Source organism: Brugia malayi, assembly GCF_000002995.4.
Source record: "Brugia malayi strain FR3 genome assembly, contig: Bm_v4_ChrX_scaffold_001, whole genome shotgun sequence".
NCBI lineage: Eukaryota > Metazoa > Nematoda > Chromadorea > Rhabditida > Onchocercidae > Brugia > Brugia malayi.
In genome coordinates, this window is record NW_025062479.1 from 23,727,099 (window position 1) to 23,739,391 (window position 12,293).

At 18.3% G+C, this 12,293-nt stretch overlaps 1 protein-coding gene across 2 annotated transcripts; it reads left to right on the forward strand.

Annotated features, from left to right (window-relative positions):
• Bma-suox-1 (Uncharacterized protein) lies at nt 1-10,665 on the forward strand (the record flags this gene model as incomplete). 2 transcript variants are annotated; one of them, XM_043075926.1, is made up of 12 exons in its annotated part: nt 1-139; nt 1,247-1,473; nt 2,807-2,998; nt 3,778-3,939; nt 4,685-4,846; nt 5,946-6,011; nt 6,206-6,290; nt 7,088-7,213; nt 8,357-8,447; nt 8,975-9,096; nt 10,202-10,335; nt 10,471-10,665. In XM_043075926.1, 12 exons carry the CDS (start codon nt 1-3, stop codon nt 10,663-10,665), a joined length of 1,701 nt encoding a protein of 566 aa, XP_042931860.1. The 2 variants fall into 2 exon arrangements, with proteins under 2 accessions (XP_042931860.1, XP_042931861.1); XM_043075927.1 differs by lacking the exon at nt 1-139 and having other exon boundaries at nt 1,369-1,473.
• Between the last annotated feature and the right edge of the window lie 1,628 nt (nt 10,666-12,293).

The window sequence follows — 12,293 nt, forward strand, 5'->3', positions numbered from 1 at the left end:
ATGTGGTGGCTTTATCATATGATAAAATATGGACGATTGACACGTCAATGTATTGTCACCACTGTTTGTCAAACTAAAATTGCTACCACACAGTATCATTCATTAAATAATCATTCAAAGTTATCACTGATATCATCAGGTCTGATAATTAATTAATTAATCAATTAAATTTTTTTAATTATTGTTAACCTCTTGACCTTTCTAATATAAATTCACTTTAAATAACTCAAACATTTCAAATTTCAAATGCAAATGTTCCATTAAAATTCAATTAATAGAATATTTATTAACAATAAAAATTTAAAAAATTATTATTATTGTTTTTTTTTTTCTTTGCAAAATATATTTTATATAATTTTTTTGTGATATTTCGAAAAAAAAAAGATTTAATCAAAAATTCGATTTTAGTTTAATATTATAATAAGAATTTAACAATATAAACAAGAAAGTTACAAATAATAAATATATAAATTAAACATTTGCTATAGCCAAAATTTAGTTTCTCAATGTTTTTTTTTTTTTTTTATTTTTTGATTTAAATTTTCTTCAAATCTAATTATTCTCTAATTAGTCACATTTATTGCTGTGATTAGTCATTTAATTATCAAATTGATTAGTTATTAATTAATTCACCGCTATCATTTTTATAAATTATAATGATAAAATCTTGATTATTGAGCTAATCATTATTACAGATCATGATAATCCAAGAATATTTCATAAAGTGATAACAATTAATTCATTGTTATCATTTTGATTATCACTATCAGTCACATTGAATGTTATCTTGATTATTAAGCTATTCATTATTATAGATCATGATAATGAATTGTCTAGGAATATTTCAGAAGTGATAAAAATTAAAATTATCAATCAATTATTAATTAATTCATTGTTATCATTTTGATTATCACTATCAGTCACATTGAATAATATTCAATTTAATTATCACTATTAGTCAATCTGAATGTTATCTTGATTGTCGAGCTAATCATTATCATAGATTATAATCATGAATTATTCAGGAATATTTTAAAAACAGAAAATACTTAAAATTATTAATCATTAATTAATTAATTCATCGTTATCATTTTCATTATCCATTATCAGTCACATTGAATATTATCTATTCAATTATTTCTTACTATAACTTATGATGATAAATATATAAAGATTAACTGATAACTGATAACTGATAACAACAATTAAAAAGTAGGACATAAACAAATGTATGGGTAAATTGCAGAAAATCGTGGAAATAATACAAAAAGATGGATTTTCCTGGGTTGTTTTGGTGTATTTACCCTAGCAGGTGGTTTATCAGTGCTCAAGAATACAGTTGAAATTGGTTACACAGATGGGCAAAGTATGGAAATGAAAATTGAAAAGAGAAATGATTTGCCAACATATCGAATGGATGAAGTAAAGAAACATGGGAAAGATGCCCAAAGTATTTGGGTTACTTTTCAAGGGGTTACTTTAGCTTACTTTCTTTTTTTTTTTTTTTTTTTTGTTCAGTAATTGGTAATGATTATAAATTATGATATCAATCATTAATTATTATTATTTAATTTCAAATTATCTTATCAATCAATAAATATTATTCAACTACTGTTTATCGTATTAATCAGTAATTATTATTATTATTTAATTTCAAATTATCGCATCAATCAACAAATATTATTCAATTACTGTTTATCGTATTAATCAGTAACTATTATTATTATTTAATTACAAATTATCGTATCAATCAATAAATATTATTATTTAATTACAAATTATCGTATCAATCAATAAATATTATTATTTAATTACAAATTATCGTATCAATCAATAAATATTATTCAATTATTGTTTATCGTATTAATCAGTAATTATTATTATTATTTAATTTCAAATTATCGCATCAATCAATAATTATTATTATTTAATTACAAATTATCGTATCAATCAATAAATATTATTATTTAATTACAAATTATCGTATCAATCAATAAATATTATTATTTAATTACAAATTATCGTATCAATCAATAAATATTATTATTTAATTACAAATTATCGTATCAATCAATAAATATTATTATTTAATTACAAATTATCGTATCAATCAATAAATATTATTATTTAATTACAAATTATCATATCAATCAATAATTGCTAATTTTTAATTGAATTTAATTTATCAAATTTTTATTAAAATGTTATGATGTTAAAAATGATAAATTTTTATATATTATTCAATATGGTATTTAATTTATTGTTTATTCAATTATTTATTTAAATTAAATTATGCGAAAAATTTTTGATAAAAAAAAAAAATTGTTTAATCTATCTTTTATGTAATAATTTGAAATAGAAAAAAATTTAAAAATTATTAAAATTAGGTATTTTCAAGAATTACTCTGAATGAAATTGCAATAATGTCTATTTTTTTTTACTTTTTTTTGGAAATTATTTTAAGAAAATTCAAAACAAAAGATTTACTAATTGATTAATTAATTATTAATTAAAATATAATTTAAAAGAACAGTATAACACAACAGAACAATTACTTTTTTTTTTGATAAATTTATATGTTTAGTTAATTTTTTTTTTATTAGTTTTTATTAATATTGCTTAGTTAATTTATTTTTTATTAATTTTTTATTGTTTATATATTTTTTGTTTAGATAATTTAATTAATAAATTTAAAAAAATTTTAAACAATTCAATATTATCAAAAATGATAATTTCCACCTTTCACTTATCACTAAATTATCAATTTTTTTTTTTTAAAAAAAGGTAATTTTAGTGATTTTTTCAGGGTGTATATGATATAACAAATTTTATTCAAAGTCATCCAGGTGGTGATAAGATATTATTAGCTGCAGGTGGTCGTATTGATCCATACTGGAATATTTATCAGCAACATTTAACTCAGGAAACATTGGAAATATTGGAAGAATTAAGGATTGGCAATTTAGATGATAATGATATTGTTATCATTGATAAAAGGGTTCAAAAGCTTATCACTAATGCAACTTATCATTATCATTATTACATTTATTAGGAAAATTAGAAGAGAAAAATAAAGTATATATAAACTTTTCATTTGAAAAAAATTAAATACATTTTATAATTAAACTAATCCGTAATATTAGTATTACTTATTTTTAACTTTTATAAGTTTAATTATCAAATGATCTTAATTATCAAGCTATCATTATCACATATCAATTTAATTATCACATTAAAGTATGTATTACTTATTTTTAACTTTTACAATCTTAATTATCAAACTTATCACACATCAATTTAATTATCAAATTGAATTGTGTACTACCTATTTTTAACCTTTGCAAGTTTAATTATTAAATGATCTTAATTATCAAATTATCATTATCACATATCAAATTAAATTACATACTACTTAACTTTTACATTCTTAATTATCAAACTTATCACATATCGAATTAATTATTAAATTAAATTACGTACTACTTATTTGTAACTTTTACAATCTTAATTATCAAACTTATCATATATCAAAAAATTTGCACTACTTATTCTTAACTTTTATAAGTTTAAACATGAAATGATCATAATTATCAAGCTATCATTATCACATATCAAATTAACTTATCAAAGTAAAGTATGTACTACTTATCTTTGACTTTTACAAACTTAATTATCAAATGATCCGACTAATATCACATTATCAAAGTTTGTTTGTTTGTTTTTTTCCATTCTTTTTTAAATATTTAATTTCTTCTCTCTTTTTTTTTTTCTTTTCAGAATGAAAATGATTCATATGAAAATGATCCAATTCGACATCCGGCATTAATTATCAAATCGGAAAAACCGTTCAATGCTGAAACACCGGTCGAATTAATCATGGATAATTTTTATACACCCAATGATTTATTTTATGTTCGAAATCATATGCCAGTACCACTTGTATGATCTTTTTTTTTTTTTTGTTTTAAAAATTATTTTAGATTTAATTCATTTAAATATTTCCATTAAAAAAAAGAAATGATTTAAAAGAAAGAAAAAAAAATAATCTAATTTTAAAATTAAATTTGCAAAATTTAACAAATGAAACTAAATGAAATAAGTAATTTATTACTAGTTATTATATTATAAATATATTTTTTAAATTTTGCATAAAATAATTTGATTTTTTTTAAAAATTTAATTATCATTTTTTTTAAAAATTTTTTTTAATTTCTAAAAATTTAATGTTTTTATTTGTTCCATTAATTAATTAATTAATAATATCAATTATTGTGTATTCTGAAATTATCAAATAGAAATTTTTTTTTTTAACTAAGTTTTTTTTTATTAAAAAAAAAAAATGTTTTAAATCAAAAGAAAAAAAAATTTTTTTCACTTATTGTCTACTTTTAAGATTAAAATTAACAAAAATTTAACAAATGAAACTAAATGGAATAAATAATTTTTTTGTTAGTTATTTATATTATTATTATTTTTTTTTTTTCGAAAAATCTACAAATGATAATATATAAAAATGATTAAATTCATAAAATTTAACATTTTTGCTTATTTCATTCATTATTTAATAATAAAAAAAATTTTTTGAAATTTTTATAAATTTTTTAAAATCAATTATTAGAAGAAAAAAAAAAAAAAAGTGTAATCAATTATGAATAAATGTAAATTTTATAATTTTCATAGGTAGATTGACGCAACAAAGCATAAATTAACAATCGATGGTATTTCAATTCAACAACCGTTCGTACTTTCATTAGATGACTTAAAACGTGATTTCACGTGTGTATCCGTCAATGCCACGTTGCAATGCGCCGGTAATCGTCGTAGTGAAATGGACGCAATTAAAAAAGTTTAAAATTTTACAACTTTATTATAAATATTAATTTTAGTTTATCAATTTTAAGATTGTAATTTTTTTTTTTTTTTAAATTTAATTGTCATTTTTAAAAGAATTTTTTTTTAAATTTTTAAATTTGTTTTGTTTTGTTTTTTTTATTTTTTCAAATTTTTACAAATATTTGTTTCATTCATTGATAATATTAAAATTTAGTATAAAATGATTGAAATTATATATAGTATAATTATTTAAATGCTAGAATTAGCTGTTAGCAAAAATTTAGCATAAAATAATTAAAATGGTAGTAATTAATTATAATAAAATTATAATTACTTCAAAAAATTTATGCAAATTTTTTAATCCAGTTTTGATACTATTTGTTTATTCTTTTTTTAGTGTGATTTTAGCACAAATAATAAAATTCGATTAATAATTGTAAAGTAATAATGAGAAAAAAAATTTTTCTTTTATAAATAAATATAAATACTAAAAAATAAATAATAAATACTGAACATATAAATAAATAAGTATCTAAAAAATGTAAATAAATAAAATATACATAAATAAATATATATTATTAAATAAATATAATAAATAATATATATGATAGACATAAATAAATAATAAATGCTAAATATACAATTGAATATTATAAATAAATAAATAAATATATAAGTAAACATAAATAATTAAAATAAAATTATTTATAAATAAATAAATATATAAGCAAACATAAATAAATAAATATTATAAATAAATGTAAGTATATAAATAAATAGTATATATAATTATATTATATAATAAATATAAATAAATAATAAATACTAAATACATCAATAAATAAATATAAACAAATATAAATAAATAAAATAAATATATAAATAAATAAATATTTAAATATATATTATAAATAAATTATATATTAAGTGTAAATAAATTACAACATATAAATACGTATAAATACGTAAATAAATTACAACGTATAAATACATAAATAAATTAAATATTTAAATATATATTATAAATAAATATATATTAAATATAAATAAATAATAAATACTAAATAAAATGCATAAAATAAGTGAGAAAAAAAAAATTGATTAAAATTTAGGTTCAAGGATTAAATTGGAAGAGTACTGCAATAGGTAATGCAAAATGGACTGGTGTACGATTAAAGGTTATAATAAATTTGAAAAATTAATTTAACGAATGAATAATTTTTTTTAAATTTTTAATTTGAAAAAATTTGAACCAAAAAAAAAAGAAAAAAAAAACATTTCAAATAATTTTATTTTAAAATTTTTGAAGAAATTAATTTTAATTTTACTTTTTTTTTTTAAAAAAAATTTAAATTTGAAACATTAAATGTAGGATGTGCTGATAAAAGCAGGTATAAATCCAAATGATAAACGTATCAAACATGTGATATTTCGTGGTGCTGATAAGGATAATGAAGGTAATCAGTAATTAAATTATATTTCAAATTTAAAAAATTATATTTATTTAAATGTATTTTTCAAAAAAAAAAAAAAATTTTCTTTTTTTACATTTCAAATCTAAAAAATATGTTCATTTTTTTTCATTTATTTACAAAATTATTAATGTAATATTAAATTTCAATTTTTTAAATTTTTCTACGACTTCAAAATTTAAATTTAAAAAAATCAGAAAATTTTAAATTTAAATTTCAACAAGTCAATATGTTATTCTTAATTTTTTTCATTTATTTATAAAATTATTAATGTAATTTTACATTTCAATTTTTTTATTTTTCTACGACTTCAAAATTTAAATTTAAAAAAATTAAAAAAATTTAAATTTCAACAAGTTAATATGTTATTTCTAATTTTTTTCATTTATTTGCAAAATTATTAATTTATTTTTACATTACATTTTGTAATTTTTCTACGACTTCAAAACTTAAATTTAAAAAAATTAAAAAAATTTAAATTTTAACAAGTTAATATGTTATTTGCCTTTTTTTTGAAGTGGAAAAAGAGAGAGAGAGAGAGAGAGGGAATTTACAAAAAATTTTAAAATTTATTTGCTCATCTATTTGATCTATCTATTGATCTAACATTTCAGATCATCGATTCTCAATCAATCGATCAAAATTTCTTTCTTATTTTTCTTTTTTTTAATTTTGAAATTTAATTTATCACAATTTTTTTCTTTTTCAAATTGTTCTAATTCTGCTAATTAGTGATAAATTATAATTAAATTATACTAATCTATCAAAAATTTTAATTACAGGTAATAATTATGAGACATCAATAACATTTGAGAAAGCTATGAAAGATGAAGTTATCATTGCTTATCAGATGAATGATAAGGATATTCCACGTGATCATGGTTATCCAATACGTTTAATTGCACCTGGTAATAAACAAAACCAAAAAAAAAAAAAAAAAAAACATTTTTTTGAAATTTCTTAAAAAAATAGAAATTTAAAATTTAAATTTTAAATGCAATAAAATTTAATCAATTAAAAAAATTAATTAATTACTTACATTTGTATTTTATTTTAATATTTTATTTTTTTTTCAATTTTTTATTTTTAGTCTAATTTTTGTTTACTAAATTTAAAAATTTCATAGCGCAAATCATTGAATCATTTATCATTCAGATTGAATTGGTATATGTAAATAATTTATATCAAATAGATAAATCATTTCATTTAATTATTTCTGTAAATAATATTTTGCTTTCATTTTGATTTAATATTGATAAAAAGAAAATCCCTCTGATATAATTGTTTAATAAATTTATCATTTATATTTCAACCACTTTTTATTATCACTTAATTTTATCACTAATTAAGAAATGTTTTCTTAAATTAATTATACTGTAGCTTTTTTAAAAAGATTTGTAAATTATTTTACACTATATAACACCTGTGCTTATCATATAAAAAGTTATAGATAAGTAATTTGTAACTAAATAATTTATAGTTTCAATAAATTGAAATTAGAATGTTTGTGATGAGTAATTTATAGGTAAGTAATCTATAAGTTACTTGTATACTCAATAAATTGTAATTAGATACTTTATGATAAGCAATTTATAGGTAATATATAAGTAAGTTATATATTACTTGTATACTTAATAAACTGAAATTAGATTGTGCATGAAGAGTAACTTATAGTTAATAATTTACTTCTACATTTAGCAAATTGAAATTAGATACTTTGCGATGAGTAACTTATAGGTTAAGTGACCTACTTGTATACGAAATTATACTGCTTATGATGAGTAACTTATAGCTAAGTAACTTACTTGTATACTCAATAAACTGAAATTGTATTGTTTATAACGAGTAACTTATAGGTAAATAATCTACTTGTATCTTTAATAAATTGAAATTAGATTGTTTATGATGAGTAACTTATAGGTAAGTAACCTCTATAATAAGTAACTTATGGGTAATTAACTTACTTTTATATTCAATAAATTGAAATTAGATAATTAAAAAAAAAACGAATGAATTAAATTAAATTTAAATTAGAGAAATTTTTTTTTTAGGAATTGTGGGTGCTCGTCAAGTGAAATTCCTTTCCACTATAATTCTCAGTGAGGAAGAAAGTAAGTCACATTGGCAAAGGCGAGATTATCGGTAAGTTGTAAAATTAATTAAATTTATTATTTATAATTATTGTATTTTATATTAAATTTAGTTTAATATAAAATATATTTAAAAATAAAATTTAATTTAATTAAAATTTTCCATCTTTTTTTCATTTAATTTTCAATATTAGTTCAATTATTTTTGGCTAATAAACAAAATTTGTTGCAAAGATTATTCACATTCATTAATTATTATAATAGTTTTATTTATTTGAAGAAAAAAAAAAAATTTTGCAATAAATTTTTTAAATTTTACAGAATTAATTTTGAATATTAAATCTTTTAAATTGATGAAAAAAGTTTTTTTAGTCATTTGATGATAAATAGACTTTACGGCATTGATAATTTTAATTAATACTTAAAAAAATATCTATTAAATTATCAATTTATCATTCTTTTATGATAATTTTTAAATGAAATTATTTCATAAAAAAAAATTAAACCAAAGATTGATGAATTTATAAATTCTAAAGATAAATTAATGATAATTTGTTATGATTAGAATTGATATTTTAGAGGTCTTCCACCATTTATTGGTCCAAATGATAAACAAAATTTCGAATTGGTACCATCAATACAGGATTATCCGGTACAAAGCGCTTTTTGTTTTCCATCTGCGCCAATAAAAATACCACGCTGTAATTTTTTGTTTTTTTCAACAAATATTAATTCGCTTATCATTTAATTTATTTATCACTACTAATTTACTTGTCATTCTAGTAATTTACTTATCATTTAATTTATTTATTACTATTAATTTACTTATCATTTAATTTATTTATCACTATCAATTTACTTATCATTCTAGTAATTTACTTATCATTTAATTTATTTATTACTATTAATTTACTTATCATTTAATTTATTTATCACTATTAATTTACTTATCATTCTAGTAATTTACTTATCATTTAATTTATTTATTACTATTAATTTACTTATCATTTAATTTATTTATTACTATTAATTTACTTATCATTTAATTTATTTATCACTATTAATTTACTTATCATTCTAGTAATTTACTTATCATTTAATTTATTTATTACTATTAATTTACTTATCATTTAATTTATTTATCACTACTAATTTACTTATCATTCTAGTAATTTACTTATCATTTAATTTATTTATTACTATTAATTCACTTATCATTTAATTTATTTATCACTATTAATTTACTTATCATTCAATTTATTTATCACCATTGATTTACTTATGATTTAAATTATTTATCAATTAATTTATTTATCACTATTGATTTACTTATCATTCTAGTAATTTACTTATCATTTAAATTATTTATCACGATTAATTTACTTATAATTTTAGTGATTTACTTACATTTAATTTATTTATCATTTTTTAATTCACTTATCATTTCATTAATTTATTTATCATTATTAACAAAAAAAAAACTACACTTTTTATAATACCTAATTTTCGCATCTAATTAAATGAATAGCTTTTGTCTTGAAATATTTTAAAACATTATAAGATTAAATTGAAATTAAAATATTGCATTAACAACAAAAATAATTTTATAAAAGATTAAAGTAATTCTATCAAAAAAAAAAAAATATAATTACAACTAATTATAATTAATTTAATGAGTAGAGTAATTGATATCTAATTAATTAATTAGAGTTAATTAGCATTCTTTGTTATAAAGCTGTTCACTTCAAAATATCATAAATTCTTTGCTAAAACAGGTAATTAATTTATTCAAAATAATTATTGTAGCCAATGGTCAGTTTGATGTGATGGGTTACGCTTGGAGTGGTGGCGGACGTGGTATTATACGTGTGGAAGTGTCAATAGACGGTGGTGAAACGTGGCAAGCTGCTCAATTAGTGCAAGATCCTGATCAAGATATCGTATGTTTTTATAAATAATAATTAAATTTAAATTTTATAATTTTAAATTTTAATTAATTAACAAATAAAAATGTAAACAAAACTGCACACACACAAAAAAATTTTATTATTTTTATCTTCTTTTTTTTTTTAAAGGATCATATGTGGTCGTGGACATTTTTTAAATCAACAATAAAAATTCCGGATGACGTGAAACAATTAGATTTAGTATGTAAAGCAACCGATCGTTCCTATAATACGCAACCGGATACAGCACGTGGAATTTGGAATATTCGTGGTTTACTTAATAATGCATGGCATCATGTTCCGGTTGAAATTACTGATGATTAATTTGCACTCATATTCCGGTTGAAATTACTGATGATTAATTAGCATCATATACCGGTTGAAATTATTGATGATTAATTTGCACTCATATTCCGGTTGAAATTATTGATGATTAATTTGCACTCATATTCCGGTTGAAATTATTGATGACTAATTAGCATCATATACCGCTTGAAATTATTGATGATTAATTTGCACTCATATTCCGGTTGAAATTATTGATGACTAATTAGCATCATATACCGCTTGAAATTATTGATGATTAATTTGCACTCATATTCCGGTTGAAATTATTGATGATAAATTTGCATTCATGTTCATATTCATCATATTCAAAAAGTTCGATTAAATGATCAAAAGTTTGGTCAAAAAGTTTGATCAAAAAGTGATTAAAAGCGATCAACAGTGATCAGTGCTGTTGTTTGATAGATATTGATTAAAAGCGATCAATAGTGATCAGTGCTGTTGTTTGATAGATATTGATTAAAAGCGATCAATAGTGATCAGTGCTGTTGTTTGATAGATATTGATTAAAAGCGATCAATAGTGATCAGTGCTGTCATTTGGTTTTAAAAATTTCAGAAAAATTTTTTCATTATTTCAATCATTGATAATTTTAAAGTAATAAAATTTTTTTGAAAAAAATAATAATTTGTTTCTTTTTTTGATTAATATAAAAATATTTAACAATTTTTAATGTAATAAATTGAGATGAAAATTTTTAATTTCACTAATTTCATATTAAATAATTTTGTTATTTTTGCTACAAATAAATATTTTAAATTTAATTTTAACATTCATCAATAATATATTATTCATTTATGCAAATTTGAATTGATATAATCATTTATCTAAATTCTACTAACTAAATTTTAAAAAAAAATTGATAATAATTTATCTAAACTTATGACAATTTGATATTCTAATTCCAATTAATATTTATTTCAATAATTATTATAATAAATATTCAAAATAATGATAAAAATTAATATCAACAGTTGAAAATAATGATAAGAATAGTGATAAAATTTGATAATTAATTTGATAAGCAATGTTTTAATTATAGATAATTTTTAATGGATTATTATTTTGCAAATTATCTTTCATTTATGCAAATATTTTCCAATTTATTGCAGAAAATTTAGCAATAATATGTTTAATAATCATTTTCATATTGAATAAAATCATTTTAAAATATTATAAAATCTAATTTTAAGAAATCTAAATTCAAAATAAGTAATTAATAATTTCTTAATTAAATAAAAAGCAATTAAATTTTCAGAGTGATCGAATTACTAATCATTATCACATTTATTGCTCTTATCAAACCTGTTTTTTCCCTCTCTCTCTCTCTCTCTCTCTTTGTTTCAAGATGAAAAAAAAGATATAAATTCATTTCAAATTTGAATTTATTTTAATTTTAATTAAAATAATTAAAAATAATCTCTTCTAATTAAGCTGAATTATTATATAGGAAATGATAATCGTATAATGAATGATTAGAAAATGATAAATTTTCCATTTATATTTGAATATATTTAATTTCAAATCAAAAATAAAAAAAAATAAAAATGAAAAGCTACAAAAAAATTTTTCTAAATTTTTTTTTTTTTTTTAAAAATGTTTTAAGA